This window comes from Aspergillus tubingensis (assembly GCF_013340325.1).
Source record: "Aspergillus tubingensis WU-2223L DNA, scaffold_15, whole genome shotgun sequence".
NCBI lineage: Eukaryota > Fungi > Ascomycota > Eurotiomycetes > Eurotiales > Aspergillaceae > Aspergillus > Aspergillus tubingensis.
The window spans coordinates 1,217,668-1,235,028 of NW_023336289.1; the positions used below are offsets into that span (position 1 = coordinate 1,217,668).

The following is a 17,361-nucleotide window of genomic DNA, read 5'->3' on the forward strand; positions in this document are numbered from 1 at the left end:
TTCCATTGACAAAGGTCACAGATTTGCCTCAAGTAGGACAGTTTCGGCGCCCGGCTTCACCCTGGTCTTGGGTTACATTCTACTGCAAAAGTGGCGCTGCTATGTCTCTCCAGTTGCGGTCTGTGCCTGGTCTGCTGACGGACTCGCAAACAGGCTACTCTTTGGCTTCTCTCAAGTCGCGCTTCTCATTGGCAAAGATGATGTGGAGTTCAGCTATACTACATGCCATACTAGTTAGACTAATCGTCTGCCAGCTCACAAGTTGGGTTGACTGAGTCGGCTGTGGGACAGTATGGCCCTGGCCCCCAAACATTCGTACTGATCGACGCCCACAGCAGATTACCGGGGGAATTTTCCTGGCAGCGCACAATAAACAGAGGTTCTGCTGTTCATCAGAATTGCACTCACTACTCACTCTAGTACAGATTCGGTTGAAGTCACTTCTCTACCGGAACTAACCGATTAAGCGATGTAGATCGATCATTTTCTGCCGACCCTTCACTGTCTAGTTCAATTAGCTACCTCACTAGTGAATCCTGCCAGATAACAAGAATGCGACCGGTCCAATAACTCTACGGATAGGACTTCACCCGCGGGGACACGCTTATCGAGGACCAAAATCAGTAACTGACTGCGGAATGCCAACTGAAACTAGCTTTGATCAATTCCCAATGCATGGCCCCCTCCTGGCCACCCCCTCCTCTGTTGTCCCCCATTGTGTGCCCCTCCAGCCACCGCTGATCCTTATTCCTATTTGCTTCTTTAACCCCAGTCTTCCCTCCATGCTTTCCTCCACACTTCATCGGCTCTCCTTCTGATTGCTAATTTCACCATGCTCCTTGCTCGTCTCTGGCCGGCGTGTCTCACGCTGCTCGTGGCCGGGGCCGCCGCCGTCAAGGTCAATCCCTTGCCAGCTCCACGCAATATCACTTGGGCTTCATCGTCAGGTCCCAAGCAGCTGGCCGGCTTCGTCAGTCTCCGCGTCTCTCAAGATACCCCCGACTTCATTCTCGCCAATGGATGGAATCGTGCTTGGGACACTATTGTCTCCCTGCAATGGGTGCCCGCAGCGACTGAAGGCCCCTTTCCATCCTTCCAACCCTTTCCCACCGCTGCGGCAGGAGTTAAACGGTCCTCGCAGGCACTGCCAACGCTACAGTTTGTCGATGTGAACATTTCGGATGTTGACGCGGACCTGCAGCATGGAGTGGACGAGTCTTACACACTGGAGGTCTCCGAGAGCGCCACTTCAGTAGCCATTGAAGCACCCACTGTCTGGGGAGCACTTCACGCCTTTACTACTCTCCAGCAATTGATTATCTCTGATGGACAGGGCGGCTTGATCATTGAGAAGCCAGTCAAAATCCAGGATGCACCTCTCTATCCTTATAGAGGCATCATGCTTGATACCGGCCGAAACTTCATCTCAGTTAACAAGATCTATGAACAGCTAGACGGCATGTCGCTTTCCAAGCTCAATGTTCTACACTGGCATATGGAGGACACGCAATCATGGCCTGTACAAATTGATGCCTATCCAGAGATGATCCACGATGCATACTCCTCGCGCGAGGTGTATTCGCACGCGGACATGCGCAATATCGTAGCGTATGCTCGAGCACGCGGCGTACGGATTATCCCTGAGATTGATATGCCCAGCCACTCCGCTTCTGGCTGGAAGCAGGTTGATCCCCAGATGGTGACCTGCGTGGATTCTTGGTGGTCTAATGATGATTACGCCCTGCACACTGCAGTTGAACCACCACCGGGACAGATGGACATTATCTACAACGGCACATATGATGTGGTCCGAGAGGTGTACAATGAGCTCTCAAGTATTTTTCCTGATAATTGGTTCCACGTGGGAGCAGATGAGATTCAGCCTAACTGCTTTAACTTCAGCAGTTATGTTACTCAGTGGTTCGCGGAGGATCCGACACGTACGTATAATGATCTAGCCCAGTACTGGGTAGATCATGCCGTACCGATCTTCCAGAATTATAGTAACTCACGGCAATTGGTTATGTGGGAAGATATTGTATTATCAACAGAGCATGCGCATAGTGTTCCTACGGATATTGTGATGCAGACCTGGAATAACGGACTGGAGTATATTAACCAGCTGACGGCCAAGGGTTATGATGTGATTGTATCCTCGTCAGACTTCATGTATCTGGATTGTGGAATGGGTGGCTTTGTGACAAATGATCCCCGCTACGATGTCATGAGTAATTCGGATCCAAACACACCCAACTTTAATTATGGTGGAAATGGGGGCTCATGGTGTGCACCATACAAGACATGGCAGCGTATCTACGACTATGACTTTACCCAAAATCTGACTGACGCCCAGGCGCAGCATATTGTGGGTGCAGTGGCACCGCTCTGGTCAGAACAAGTAGATGACGTGACTGTCTCCAGTCAGTTCTGGCCGCGCGCCGCTGCCCTGGCGGAACTGGTATGGTCTGGAAATCGGGACGAGCATGGGCAGAAGCGCACGACGCTGATGACGCAGCGAATCCTAAACTTCCGTGAATACTTGGTAGCTAATGGGGTGCAGGCGAAGGCCTTGGTTCCCAAGTACTGTGTGCAGCGCCCACATACCTGCGACTTGTATCGCGACCAGAGTGTGATTCAGTAGGGTTGGGTGGGTTGAAGACTAGTCGGTAACGCAGCATTATATGTGGGCTATAGTAATAATTCTTAACACTATCTGAATCACACATATTAATCTAGTGCCAAGTCTACCCATGAATTTGGTCTGCGTTCATTATCCAGTCAGTAGAATGTATGTTAGGCACATGACCAGAATGTCCGAGTAAATGCATCACGTGCTCACGTGTGGCGTTCCTGTCACGTCCAGGACTCACCGCCTACAAAAGAGCAACAGAATTCCCCCTAACTATAGTTACTATCTATCCAACGCCCCCACAGCCTGCTGGACTAGCCCGTTATCGCGCCCAGCATGGGCTCGCGCTTGCACGAAAATTCCAGCGCGGTGCGCAAGCGCATCCAGAACCACCACTTCGACAATGAGGCCGGCGAGGAGTACGAGGCATCCGCCTTTGGTGGGTTCAGCGATTACATGCGCCGCAAGAAGATCAAACTCCAGAATCGCGATGCCGAGATCCGCTCCTCTGCGGCAAACTGTCCGCCTATCTTCCGCGGTGTGGTGGCGCACGTCAATGGCTACACCCAACCCTCACTACAAGACCTGCATCGCCTTATCGTGAGCCATGGCGGGGGGTTCCTACAGTATCTAAACGGCAAAACAGATGCTACCCACATCATTGCCAGTGCCTTGACCCCCAAGAAGCGCGAAGAGTTTCGCCGCTATCGCATTGTCAAGCCGGCATGGGTCGTCGAGAGTGTCAAGGCAGGTCGCATGCTGCCATGGGACTCGTTTCGGGTCGTTGATGAGGGTCAGTCTCAGAAGGTGCTCAGGTTCGATGATGGCCGTATGGTCAGTCAGATGAATAGTCCGCGATCTGGCTATCGCGAGCAAACTGATACCAGTTGGTATACAAACCAACTTCAAGAGGCTGCATTGTCTGTTGAGAACGCAGATGTACAACGGTCACCACCTACACGCTCAGAGATACTTAACAGAGAGGATCCATCGCCCAATAACGGGTCCCAGTCGGACTACAGCCAGTTTCCAAGTTTTGCCTCTTTGGATGAAGTAAGCAGGACTCCCAACATTTCGTCTCCGCGGGAAGAAGTTCGAGCGGAGACGCCGGATAAACAACCACCAGTAGAGGATGAGGAAATAAATAATCATTCAAACAAACAAGAAAATGACCAAACTGAGGCACCTTCAGCAGCACTGCCGCTGTTGCGCGAATCCTTCCCGACTAAACCAGCAATGACTTCCGAAGAGTACAATGCGCAGTTGTTGTCGGATCCACACATGAGGAATTCCAGTGTTGCAAATCCTCAATTCATCCAACAGTTTTACAGCGAATCTCGTCTACATCATTTGTCAACATGGAAGGCCGATCTCAAAGCCCAGTTGCAGTCTGCAGCCAAAGAAAAATTGCTGTCACAGGTGAAACGCAAGAAGCCAGCCCCCGGGGCCCGGAGGTATATCATGCATGTCGATTTCGATTGCTTCTTTGCCGCCGTGTCGACCTTGAAGCGCCCGGAGCTGCAGGGAAAGCCTGTCGCGGTGGCGCACGGCACTGGCTCGGGCTCGGAGATAGCGAGTTGCAACTACGAAGCCCGAGCCCATGGCATCAAGAACGGCATGTGGATGAAGGGAGCGCTGCAGACATGCCCAGAGCTAAAGGTGGTACCTTATGATTTTCCAGCATACGAAGAGGCCAGTCGGAAGTTCTACAGTGCCATTCTTTCAGTGGACGGTATCGTGCAGAGTGTCAGCATTGACGAGGCCCTGGTGGACATCACTACACAATGTCTGGAGGCTGGTGGCTCGGATGGTAGGGGCATCTCGGAGGGTTCACTCTATAGGGAACAGGCAAGGGCGGATGAAATAGCCGACGACTTACGAGCCACTGTAAAGAAAGAGACGGGCTGCGCTGTTTCCGTGGGTATTGGAGGCAACATTCTTCTGGCTAAGGTTGCCCTACGGAAAGCGAAGCCGGCAGGTCAATTTCAGCTCAAACCCGATGCGGTTCTTGATTACATCGGTAACTTGACAGTTCAAGATCTTCCTGGAGTGGGATATAGCCTGGGTGCAAAGTTAGAGGAATTGGGAGTCAAAATTGTCAAAGATGTTCGAGAACTCACCCGCGATAGACTCACGACGAGCCTTGGACCTAAAACCGGAGTCAAGATCTGGGAATTTGCCCGCGGTATCGATCGAACTGAAGTCGGAAACGAAGTTCTTAGGAAGTCAGTATCTGCCGAAGTCAATTGGGGGATTCGCTTCGTGAATCAGACCCAAGCTGAGGACTTCGTGCGGTCTTTGTGCCAGGAACTGCATCGCAGACTGGTCGAAAATCTTGTAAAAGGCCAACAATTAACTCTCAAGGTCATGCGCAGAGCACTCGACGCGCCATTAGAACCAGTGAAACATCTGGGCCATGGCAAGTGCGATGTGTTCAACAAAAGTGTCGCCCTCGGCGTTGCCACGGATGCAGCCGATATTCTGGGCAAAGAGGCAGTTGCCATGCTACGAAGCATGAATCTATCACCCGGCGACTTGAGAGGGCTGGGTGTTCAGATGACCAAACTCCAGCATCTCCAGGCGGGCTCTCCATCAAAATCTGGACAACGACAACTCAATTTCAAAGCATCTCCGGTCCGCAAAAGCATTGAACGTCACGATCCTGATATTCTAGACAGTCCTCGGAAAGGGGAGACCGAGTCGGTGAAGCCCGTTCCTTTATTCAGTGAGAGTAGCCGGCTGCTCAATGTTTCGGGAACTCAGTTCATTTTGCCCTCACAGACTGACCCCAAAGTCGTTGCTGAGCTGCCGAACGATATCCGTTCTCGCCTCATCGCTCAGGGTAGACCTCGAGAGGAGTCACGCTCCGAGTCCCCATGCCCTACAAGTCGCACATGGGCGCCCGCCCCTGCAGAACTTCCTCCCCAGTCAGAGCTCGACCCAGAGGCCTTGGCTGCCTTGCCAGAGGATGTGCGCGTCGAGATATTAGGCTACTACAGCCGGCCATCCGTAAGTCCCGGCCCGCAACTCACACCATCTCCAGCTGCTCCCTTGCTGCCGTCTCGGCCCTCCTCTGCCGGCAGTCTTATGATGCGGAAGCCCACCAGTCCTCCGAAGAAACGACGAGGGCGGCCTAGCACCAAGTCAGTCGGCAATCCGGCCTTCACACAGGCTCGGTTCGTCATTCCTAGAGCCACGGCTTCATCTTCAGCTCCCGCCGAACGTCACTCACCTCCACCCAAGCAGACGGATGCCTCGGCTGACTTTCTCGCCGCGCTCCCGGAGGACATACGCCGCGAGGTGCTCCAGGAGCAACAACGAACAAAGAACCTACAGCGACCAGCCGTCAACCCCGCCTCGGCGCCGCGAGCTGCTTCACCAATAACCTCAGATTCGACTACAGTTGCGGCTACAGATCCGCCTGCAACGCCAGAGAAACGGCTCGTCCTACCCCCATTACCAGACCGACCCACTTTTACCTCACAGAGGCTCACGAATTTATCTGACCTGCGGGATGCGATTAGCTCGTGGCACGAGGCGTTCAGCAGCGATGGTCCCTTTGAAGAAGACGTGCTCTCGGTTGGAAGGTATCTTAAGTGTGTCATTGTGGATGAGAGGGATTTGGACAAGGCGACGTCTGTTCTTTCCTGGCTAGTGTGGCTGATCGATGACGAGCAGAACGCGAAGGAGTCGGATGCGTTTAAGACGCCAGACCCAAGTGGCCGAACGGGTAACAGTTCACAGACTGCAATGACGTGGGAAGCTGCGATAAGCAGTCTGCGGGCGAGTGTTGACGAGGGGTGTGCGGAGCGAGGGTTACCTTCTGTAGAACTATGACTTTCAATCCAATTCAATTCGTATTCTTATACCCGATCGAGCCGCCTTCGTTAGATGCCAGCTATGCAGGTGCTTCACCGTTTGAAGAATATGGCCCCGAGCGCCTTCGGAGCCCTCAAACTCGCATTAAACACAGAAATTAACGCAGTCTACGACGTAGGAAACTCGTTGCCATAGCCGGACACAACTAAACACCAAAATTACATAGCAGAAGCATAGTCACACAAGGTCAATATACTGAAAAGAGTGTCGCAGCCGGCCGGCTGCCTGCAAGCTCATCCTCCCCGTTCTTCGTCCTTATCTTGCTCCCAACATGCCTGTTCATTCTGCATGCTTGACCTTCCCCGCTGACTCAAACAGGGCGTATTCAGTTCTTTCTACCCAGCGTCTATCCCCATGGCCCTGAGGCTACGTGTTCACTGGCTTGGTCGGGGTCAGGGTTAGGTAAATTGCCCCAGCAAGCCTGTTTGCAGCATGAATTCGGCAACGTAGCGGATCGCCTGCGGGTCTGATATGAGCGAATCATAGTGAGTAGTAGCCCCCAGATCCGTGCGAGCGGCGATCTTATCAGAATCTAATTGCGTAGACTTACAAAGCGGGAACACGGCAGCAGAACGTGCTTGGGGGGGCGGGATCCCTCCCTGCAGCTGCAGCGGTCACCTTTTGCGCCTTGATCTTTTTATAGAAAGTGGGCTATGCCGATTCTCAGAGTGTGGGCATCTTCATAATCACATACGCATGTGCCTTTGGTAGTGTGACTGTGACACGCCAAGAAAGTAACATGACTAAGGAAAGTCGGTACTATTTCACTAAGACTTTCGTATTAGGAGAAGAAAAGGGAAACTATCTACGACTAATACGTCGAGGGATCGCACCATTATACATATTTCTGTGGCTGACTACCAGCGCGGTAAGCCGCTTCTCTCTCTCCCATATCTCCGCCCGCTAACTTCCTCCTCTTAGTTCGGTTCCTCCCGTAGGCCCCCAGCATCTTTCTTGTGACCTTTCTGGCAAGTTCCATATCTTGAATATCCTCCGGCCGTTGCCATGCGCCGTGCTCGGCGCCTGATGGATCACGTGGCATTGGCGGGACTCATGTGATATGGCATGGGGTGACCGAGGTCTCACACAGTAGGCCCTCGTAGAGCGCGAGAATCTTCCGACTTAGAGGTAGCATTGAGGAGACGCCTGGTGGGGGCTATACATCGAGTCACTGCTTAGACCACTGCTCCTGGAACTTCTTACGAACGGTCCTCTTGGCAGCTGAAACGAGCCGGAGTATCTGTTGTCCCGGCCCGATCCCCCATCCCGCGGTGCGCTTCGCCGTAAAATTCTGCAACCTCGCTCTCTTCGACCCCTACGGGCGCAGTGATCCAGTGGATCACAAGGCCAACCGGACTGCACATTGAAGCACTCTGTATCGACCATAGATGGTGCGGAATGGAGATGATATTGTGTGTGTGTGTGTGTGTGTGTGTGTGGACTAATTAGCTAACTACGCGAGGAGGTGACTGGGTGGCCAGGTGACTAGATCCGAGATCACGTGACCTCCTTTTACACGCCCTATGAGCGAGGACGTAGTCAGCGAGATTATATACAAAGGGAAGATGTGAGGTTGTTCATGTTTCCTAAACAGGAAACAAAACATATGTAGATAAAGGAATATTAGGTGAGATTTCAAACATGATCCATCATGTGATGGCGAGCGACGTGACTGAGGCACGTGACGTAGTTTCGCTTACTTTGTTTGTTGCACGTGACCTTGCTTTGTTTGTTCTGTTTGCTTCGCCTCGCTCGCTTTTCTTTATTGTTCGCACGCGTTCTTATACATTCCTTCCTTTCCCCTCTCATGTTCGATATTCTAGTTTAGACGCATCGAATAAGATATATTTGATTGGCTCTCACAGACTAGCGGCGTGGTCGTTGTCAAATTCCACTACTAACATGGGGGCGGCCCTCCTGGACGACCCTCTTCCAGGGCCTAGCCCAGCCGACGTACGTGATATCCGTCGGCGTGGCGGCCCAGCGATGGGTGTTAGCAGCGAGCAGGCGCTTAGCCAGCTCGCGTTGACGTTTCAGGGGGTTGCTCCTCCCGATCACGTCGACGTCCACGTTGATGAGGGCCACGGCGTACCCGCGACGCTTGAGCACCGCGTCCGCACCCAAGGCTTTGACCCAGGGGGCGTTCGTACGCGCGAGGCGTTCCACGTCCTCCATGTTGTGTACTTCACAATCAAGGAGTCGCGCATATTCTGCGCTATTCTTCCCGAAGAGCTGCTGGCCACGGAGTGGATGAAGAAGACCGGTTCCTTGGCTGTTAACGTCAGGGCTATGGCCACTCTGTCCACGGATCTGACACATCTCGTAGCAGATTCGATTCCTCTCCCGCCGATTCAATTCTCCATACTATTCAACCCAACAATCGGACACGCGCCCTTCTTCAACAACCACGCAATAGCAACAGCACTCATACTGCACCCTTTCACATTTGCCAACTGCTCCACCCGTGAAACAATAACCTCATTCTGCTCCCCAGAGAACCACTTAACCGTCTTTTTATCCTGACTAGACCGATACGTCTGCGCGTTCCACGGCCTAGCCAATAACCGCGAGCCAACGGACTCCAAGGAATCAGCCCAATCCCCTCAGCCCTACAGAACAGATTAACCTCCTGCTCCTTCTTCCGGTAAAGCAAGTTCCAGAGTCCCTGCATACTCGTAAACGTCATCCAATTATTCATCTTCACCGTGTACTGCAACCGCGCCAACTGCCAACAGTACATGCTCGACGCACCCAGATAATGAACTTTGCCCATCCGGACAAGATCATGCAGTGCATCCATTATTTCCTCTGGCTCAGTATCGTCCAGTCGATGTAGCTGTAATACATCAATATACGCTGTGTTCAGGCGCGCAAGTGACCCTTCCACCGCGTCGAAGATATGTTTTCGACTCAGGCCCATCTGATTCACCAACTCACCGTCGTTTATGGCGGGATTGGGTCGCGATGGAGAATCTGGGTCGAAGAGTGGATATTATAGCTTGGTCATGATCACGACCCTGCTTCGTGGGATGTTGTATTTCGCTAAGGCTTTAGCAATTAGAATCTCTGATGTCCTGTTTGAGTAGGAATCTGCTGTGTCCCAAGTGTTAATTCCGCTGTCGTAGGCTTTCTTGAGTAATGGGAGGGCTTCTTCTTCCGGGAGTACCCAGGGACTGCCTTCCCAGGCGGGATTGCTAAAGGTCATGCATCCGAGGATGATTTTGGAGGTTTTTAGGCTGCTTTTGCCAAGGCGTTGGTATTCCATTTTATTGTTATGCAAATGTTACCGCTATGGATATTGTAGCTATGATCCCTGTGCAATGGTGGTAGCTGTGGCTTTGATTCATGATGTTTAAGTTATTCTGGTCTTGATCATCATCAATGTCAGGGAGAGACCGGGGAATATTCGTTGAGAGGTCGGAAAGATTCCCAGTGGGCGGGGGAATCCGTACTACTTTCGGGGTTTTCTCCGCAATGGACATTTTGGCTTGGAAGATTCTACTATCCCAGTCAGGTCTGTTATTTCAACCATCAATATTTATTGATAGATTAATTTAGAAAGGTGATTCCACAGTACCTTCTGTGGCAAAAATTAACACATGGTTGATAAACTCTATTCACAAATACTCTTCGTGTTCTTGGAACAATGGGCTTCCCAAAGCCCTCACACATTGGCTTATCATGTTAAAATGGAGCAAGTCCAGTGACAGAACAATGGGTTATCCCACAATTCATTTTCTCTTAAAGTTTGTATTTATTGAGATGGGAGGCCCGGTGAAGAGATTTAAATCGGCCACAATGGACTCTTTTTCGGATTTGTAGCAGCATATTCAGTTATTGTACTAGTTAGTCTCTATTCACAGTGACTGATACTTCCCACCCCGAGCCCACCTTTGGGTAACACTAATGCGTTGTTCCACAATGTGCTTATACTCTGACGGTGAGCATTCAATTGTGACTCCTGAACCTCCCAGCCCCTCATTCTATGAGCAATACTCTGATTATTTCTTCACTTCACAAATCCCTCTTGAACCCATTGTCCAAGCTAATATATCTTTCCATCAGCCAAAGACTGTTCTGACAGAATCCATCACGACAAAATGGAACAAGTGCGCACCAGAGTGATAGGAAAAATCAGTGACACCTTCAACGCAGTTGCAAAGCATCAAGCCGCGTGGATTGAGCCTGATATCCAGAAAGATCTCGGTCTTATATGTGAGGATCTGCACATCTCAAAAGCTGGAACTCATCAGGATAAGCTCTCACCAGTCTTCTTTAATCCTCTCGGAACGCACAATGTCCCCTCCCCTCATCCTACTGATGATCAGGGGCAAAAGTTTGTCAAGGAGATCTTCAACAATTGGGATAAACCCAGCCCGCGGCCACCAACGGTGACCGATCAAGTTTATAAGTTAGTGGACGGGATACGAGACATTTTCCGAACCAGCCGTCGCGATGTTATGTCAGAGACTGGAAGGTCATTACAGCTGCGGACTTACGCAAACCGGATCGAATGGTGAGCACCTCCTCCCCTGGAAACCTTATGAATGTGTACAACTAGGAGGATTGATCCGGAGCTGACAAACTTATTGGAAGTGGGAATATCACACCGGACCTCATTGCTGAAGAATTCGATGGCCTGTTTTGGGTGTCGCGTGACTCGATGATGGAGTACGCTTATATAGCTATAGATCAATTCAACAAGCCCCACATCCTGCTTGCAACTTTTATGAAGTCTGAAGCAAATGATACGCTTTCCAAATACGAGACTATGGTCATGTTGACGGTCATGTTGACCCGGTTGCAAAGTGATAATTGTCCCGACCACAGCATTATTCCTGTAAGTGAGATCTTCGTGTCAGCTTCAGACGTTGTTCTTTGGAAAGCTCATCTGACTGACTCAAATCTAGATCATGATTATCAGTGTCTTTCCTGGTCTTAAGCTCAGAATCTTAGAGGCCCACTATGATTATAGAGGTCTCGTCGTTCGAAAATCTGATTTCCTTAGCTTCGCGAACAAAGATTCGGCGATCTCGAGCATGGATATTGTGATGAGTTTTATGTGTTCCGAAATGACCGGGAACACGACTGACATGAACATCATGATAGATGTGAGTTCCCATATACTATGGAAGTGGTTTATCTTAAGTGACAGACTAACAATCATTCACAGCCAGTAGCTGAAGTCCCTCCAGCCCTGTCCGATAACTCGAGTCAGGAGTCTAGAATCCGAGAGATGGAATCATGGAGTAGGGGATCTTTGTGGCGAAATGTCAGTCATTCTATCAAGACTTACATTTCGAAGATCAAAAATGCTCTTAACACCTGATAAGACAGAGCGCTTGTGTGCGGAGGATGTCTGGCTAGGTAGCACCTATCGCGTCTGGCTCGTCGCCAACTTCCTGGGTTTATCTTAGCGCACATAACTGGGCACATGATGCCCATGAGATGAGAAATTGTATGTAGAAAGAACTGAATGAGAAGAATTTAGGTAATCGCACGGGCTTTTAATACCAAATAGTTTTGTGACTATTATGTTGACTCTTCTACAAGGTCACCCTACCGTCCATAGGCAAGAGATAATATGATTGGGTCCCCTTTGTTTGCGAGGTTAAGGTATCAGTCTGGTAGCAGTGATTGTTTGCCCAAGTCAAGAAACAGTCAATCTTCTCTACATGCGATATAAAGGCACTTTATATTAAAACCTGTAATTTCTTGCAGAAGGGAACTAGTTCTCACGCCTCTCCATATCTTGTAAATTCAAATAACCCTCACTGTCAGCCTAGCACAGCTTCTAACGTTATGCTTTCCTATAGATTTTTCATCGTAATTCTCTTACTGTCTAGTCTTATGTGTCTGGCGTGTCTGTACGACATAGATGAAGTAACTGCAAACAGACAGGATTCGGTTGGTGGGGGTTCCAGATAGCACAAAACTGTCACACTTGGACGAGTTTTCTTGCTCCTAATACTTTCACAATATTAGCTCCTTGTGAGGTGTCTTCTCGTGCAGTCACTTGTTCACATCTGGTGCGCTCATTTATCTCCGAGTATGACTATGAAGTCGTCCCTGCTCAAGAAGAGGAAGCTTTCAATGCAAGCTAATCCTCCCGAACAAGAGAAAGAGAACTCTGAAAAATCCTCCGCAAAGAAACTCGGAAAGGTCGAACGCTTCCAATTACCCAGTAGTCCAGAGGAATGGCAGGACCTTGTGGAGAACGCGAAATTGGAAGCGTTAACCATCAAGACCTTGCCGACTGAGATGTTCGGCTCAGCTTCCCAAGCGTCTGATAAACAATATCTGATGCTACGCTGCTATTCGCCTAAGATCGTACATCCCACTCACTTCAGCAATCATATGAGCAAGTTCGGATTCTGTAAGAACATGTTGAGGGATGCAACAAGCCTACTTGATCAATCCCGAGACTGGGCTGGATACATTCGGACTCTTCAAGAACATATCTCTATCCGGGAATTGAGGGAATCACATGCTCACCTTTGGCCGGGATCATTCATGGCTGCTAAGCGGCTGCAAGAACAGACAGCCACGGTACAGGGAACGCACGATCTATACAGTCACGCCAACAATCAGAAGTCCGAAAAGTGCCGAGATGCGGAGGATGAAGCAACGCCAAATGCGGCGCTTATTGTTCTGCTTCAGGAAATCACGCACAGTAGAACGAACAGACTTTGAGTGGGTGCTAAACAGAGCTGGATTTCTTGCCGATTTTGGCGATGGGCGACGATATCGCGCCTTCACAGATGGAGTGCTGCGTTCTACAAGTGATTTTAAAGTCTTCTCCATCACTGAAGTCAAGAAGGCTTTTCGGTCGCACCATGTCATTATTCAAGAAGCTTGTGAAATAGCAGCCTTGATGATGACGTCTCCGGAATCAGCGGTTTTCGAAGACCAGTAAGTTAAGTTCCAGGTGCAAGCTCTCTAAACAAGTAACTAACTCTTGATTCTCATGCAGCTTTTTGCTTATATCTCAAGACCGGCACCAAATTTTCTTGACCTTTGCTAAATATGAAAAGGAGCTTGAGAATTATTACAGGAATAATGCAGCCTGTGATAAGTTTCTCATTCTGGAAACATTTGGCCCATATGATGCTGAAGATCCCGGTTGCATTGTTGATCTTGCAAAAGTCATCATTGCTGCAATCTGGATTATAAAAAGAAGCCTTTCGAGTGGGGCGGTTTTACAGAGTCAGACATGATCTGTGACCCTTGAGTACATGCGACGCTCCCGTGGGTGCCCACAAGGCATCTATAAGAGGTCGGCTACGAGCGTTCTGATTGGACTGTTGGAGTTGTGGATGGCTTCATGTTTAAATTACGGTATTTGAGCGATACCGTAAGATTACGAGGAATTGGAATAGAATGGGAATAGGGTCCTGTATAGCTAGATTTCGCAGCTCGGGGGCTGGTTCGGGCCGCAGGCGCTCTTGGAGAGCGCCCTGGCTGTGCTAGTATTAGTGTAATCCGGACATACATACATACATACATACATCAAAGTTCTGGCCATATTATTCCAAGCTGAAGTTACCTATCGCCGATTGGAGCGCTAGTTCGCAAAAAAAAGGTCCTGGACCTACCAGACTAGGTTGTATTTACCAAACTGCATTGAAACAAATTGCGCACACGACGGTTAGTGAATGACTTCTTTAGTCTGCTACTTCCCACCTTTTGGAAACATAGAACGGAGGCAAACCTCCTTTGTCATGTCTATCATCACTTCCATGAGTTTTGTTTTAGCCAACTATTCTTGTTGCAAACTGCACCACTGCCCCTCCTCCATGATGTTTGCTACGATCTTAAAAGGCCTCGCTGTAATCATACTGTTACTAATTGTACATCACGGTTCCATCCACTTCTTTCGACACAAAACAACCATATTCAATACGCCTAAACAGTGTCGCTTGATAATCGCTGCAGATAGTCAGTTCATTAACAAAAGAAATCTGTTGTCACCCTACGAGTCTCGCGCACCCTCCAATTTTAGGTTTAAAACAGCGTTTTGCATCTGAAATGCGTTCACGAGCTCCGATGAAGGCTTTGTGACCCAGCACGTGAAGGACATCAAGATGCTTATATTCAATTCAATTCAACTCATAGCCTTATACCCGATCGAGCCGGCGTAGTGAGATGCTAGCTATGCAGGTGCTTCACCGTTTGAAGCAAAGAATATGGCCCCGAACGCCCTCAATGCCCTCAAACTCACAGTAAACACACGTAAACACACGTAGAAACATGTAAGCAACGCAAACAGAGCATGCCACGACGTAGGAAGGTCGTCGTCGTAGCTAAACACAACTAAACAACAAAAGCAAATGTAAATATAGATGTAAATGAGTGTTGCAGCCGTAGCTGCCTGCGAGCCACCATCTTCCTCCCGTTCTTCGTCCATTATCTTGCTCCCAACATGCCTATTCCTTTTACTTGTATGACCTTCCCTGCTGACTCAAATAGGGCGTGTGTTGTTCCTTCTACCCAGCGTCTTCAGCGTCTATCCCATGGCCCTGAGGCTACGTGTTCACTGCCTTGGTCGGGGTCAGGGATAGGTAAACTGCCCCAGTAAGCCTGCTTGCAGCATGAATTCAGCGATGTAGCGGATTGCCTGCGGGTCTGATATAAGTGAATCATAGTAAGTAATAGCCCCCAGATCCATGCGTGCGGCAATCTTATTAGACATCTAATTGCGTAGACTTACAGAGCGGGGACGCGCCAGCAGAACGTGCTTGAGGGGCCGGGATCCCTCACTGCAGCTGCAGCGGTCACTCCCTTGTGACTGTGACAAGCCAAGAAACTAACATGACCAAAAGAAGTCGGTACTATCTCACTCACATTTTCATATTAGAAGATTGAAGAGAACTTGAAGGGAAACTATCTCCTAATACGTCCGGGGGTCGCGCCATTATATATATTTTAGTGGCTGACTGCCAGCTAGGTAAGACATTTTTATCTCTCATATATCTGCCACTAACTTCCTCCACTTAATTCGGTTCCTCCTGTATACCCCCAGTATCTTTCTTGTGATCTTTCCGGAAAGTTTGATTTCTTGAATATCCTCTGGCTATTGCCATACGCAGTACTCGGTACCTGATGGATCACGTGGCATTTGCGGGACAGTCACGTGATATTATATAGAATAACCGAGATCTCACAGTAGGCCCTGGTAGAGCGCGAGAATCTTCTTAGAGAGAATCTTGAGAAAACACCTGCTAGGGGGAACTGTATATCAAGTCACTGCTTAGATCACTGCACCTGGAACTTCTTGCAAACGGTACTTTTAGCAGCTGAAACCAGCCGGAGTATCTGTTGTCCCGGGCTGTTCCCGCATCCCGCAGTCCGCTTGGCCGTAAAATTCTGCAACCTCGCTCTCGGTCGAAAGTTGTGTTTGTCTGCCAGGGCTGCAGCTCAGCAGGGTGCCTCCCGGAAGAGAGAGGAACAGGGCCACCTCGACGCCTTTCAACTGGGCCGTGCACACGGTCCAATCGACCTCAGTGCCCAGATACGCTCTCTGGGTCTCGGCAGTGCTGATCCTGACTGCAGAGACACCAACGCCTTTGGAAAAGCTGGTACCGCCCATGTATGAGGTAAGGCTGGTCGAGCTCACGGAGCGCGGTCACGCGAAATTATATACTGCACTGGATGCGGGGCTGTCAAGCCGCCAACACAAACGTTGCGACAACGCTAGCAGTGCCGGGGATCCCAAGAGTCGACGTGACTCAAACGGAAGCGCGTCGTGTGCGTGTTAAAAAGGGGGAAAGCCAAACAAGCTCTGCTTTACGGGATCAAACGGGTGCACCGTTGGAAGTGTTGCAAGTGTCAGCGTATATGGAGGGCTTCGGGGTGTGAGAACCTAAAGACCGCAATGACTAATCGTGTCTGAATGAAGCCTGTGTATTCACGAGGACTAACAAATCTAGGAAAGAAAAGAAAACTATCTACTCCCTGGGGATCGAGCTGCTTTATATATCTTCAGAGGTCGATCCCTGCTCGGTAAGTTCCATCCCTTTCCTGCTAACCTCTACTAACTTCCTATCAGCCCTTCCGTTCCTTCCTTCTTTCCTTCGGCCTGTTCCTGTCTTGCCTCCTGGCAAGTCCCGTATCCTAATTATCTCCTCGGGGGTTGCCGTCAGCAATCCTTTGGATCGGAGAGGTCACGTGACCTGTGCGCGACAGTCATGTGATGAGGTATGGGATGACCGAGGTCTCACACGGGGCCAGGTGGAGGCGTCGTTTGGTGTAGGTATCTCTTGTCGGGCCCGTTTGTTGCTGCATTTGTTTATCTGTTTTATTGCTTACAAGCATTGCAGCTCTCGATTTAGGCCGTCTCTTCAAGCGAGAGGGAGGAGGGTTGGAAAGGCGTCCTGAATCCTGGCAAACAAAGGGAGGTTGTTGGATTAAGGTTGTATGTGTGGGTCTTCTTCACTAGCCCTGCTAGCCCCACCCACTCTATTCCCACGACCACTCTACACCGTGACTTAACGAGAAATCAAAGTTTTTGGGTTCTGGGGGGAGTATGGTCGCAAGGCTGAAACTTAAAGAAATTGACGGAAGGGCACCACCAGGCGTGGAGCCTGCGGCTTAATTTGACTCAACACGGGGAAACTCACCAGGTCCAGACAAAATAAGGATTGACAGATTGAGAGCTCTTTCTTGATCTTTTGGATGGTGGTGCATGGCCGTTCTTAGTTGGTGGAGTGATTTGTCTGCTTAATTGCGATAACGAACGAGACCTCGGCCCTTAAATAGCCCGGTCCGCATTTGCGGGCCGCTGGCTTCTTAGGGGGACTATCGGCTCAAGCCGATGGAAGTGCGCGGCAATAACAGGTCTGTGATGCCCTTAG

The 17,361-nt window shown here is 49.9% G+C and overlaps 6 protein-coding genes across 6 annotated transcripts; 5 read left to right on the forward strand and 1 right to left on the reverse strand.

Moving 5' to 3' along the window:
• Positions 1–832: 832 nt before the first annotated feature.
• On the forward strand, positions 833–2,641 carry AtWU_11237 (beta-N-acetylhexosaminidase; the record flags this gene model as incomplete). The annotated part of the gene is made up of 1 exon (XM_035506339.1): positions 833–2,641. One exon carries the CDS (start codon positions 833–835, stop codon positions 2,639–2,641), a length of 1,809 nt encoding a protein of 602 aa, XP_035362232.1.
• Positions 2,642–2,965: 324 nt separating this feature from the next.
• On the forward strand, positions 2,966–6,466 carry AtWU_11238 (putative DNA damage repair protein Mus42; the record flags this gene model as incomplete). Its single annotated transcript, XM_035506340.1, has 1 exon — positions 2,966–6,466. One exon carries the CDS (start codon positions 2,966–2,968, stop codon positions 6,464–6,466), a length of 3,501 nt encoding a protein of 1,166 aa, XP_035362233.1.
• Positions 6,467–8,410: 1,944 nt separating this feature from the next.
• Positions 8,411–9,031, forward strand: AtWU_11239 (RasGEF domain-containing protein; the record flags this gene model as incomplete). The annotated part of the gene is made up of 1 exon (XM_035506341.1): positions 8,411–9,031. One exon carries the CDS (start codon positions 8,411–8,413, stop codon positions 9,029–9,031), a length of 621 nt encoding a protein of 206 aa, XP_035362234.1.
• A 1,577-nt stretch (positions 9,032–10,608) lies between these two features.
• AtWU_11240 (dihydrodipicolinate synthetase family protein) lies at positions 10,609–11,837 on the forward strand (the record flags this gene model as incomplete). Its single annotated transcript, XM_035506342.1, has 4 exons — positions 10,609–11,024; positions 11,105–11,348; positions 11,419–11,619; positions 11,682–11,837. The coding sequence occupies 4 exons, from the start codon at positions 10,609–10,611 to the stop codon at positions 11,835–11,837; spliced, it is 1,017 nt and encodes a 338-aa protein (XP_035362235.1).
• Positions 11,838–12,559: 722 nt separating this feature from the next.
• AtWU_11241 (transcription factor domain family protein) lies at positions 12,560–13,201 on the forward strand (the record flags this gene model as incomplete). Its single annotated transcript, XM_035506343.1, has 1 exon — positions 12,560–13,201. One exon carries the CDS (start codon positions 12,560–12,562, stop codon positions 13,199–13,201), a length of 642 nt encoding a protein of 213 aa, XP_035362236.1.
• Positions 13,202–15,797: 2,596 nt separating this feature from the next.
• AtWU_11242 (uncharacterized protein) lies at positions 15,798–16,097 on the reverse strand (the record flags this gene model as incomplete). The annotated part of the gene is made up of 1 exon (XM_035506344.1): positions 15,798–16,097. The coding sequence occupies one exon, from the start codon at positions 16,095–16,097 to the stop codon at positions 15,798–15,800; it is 300 nt and encodes a 99-aa protein (XP_035362237.1).
• Positions 16,098–17,361: the final 1,264 nt, after the last annotated feature.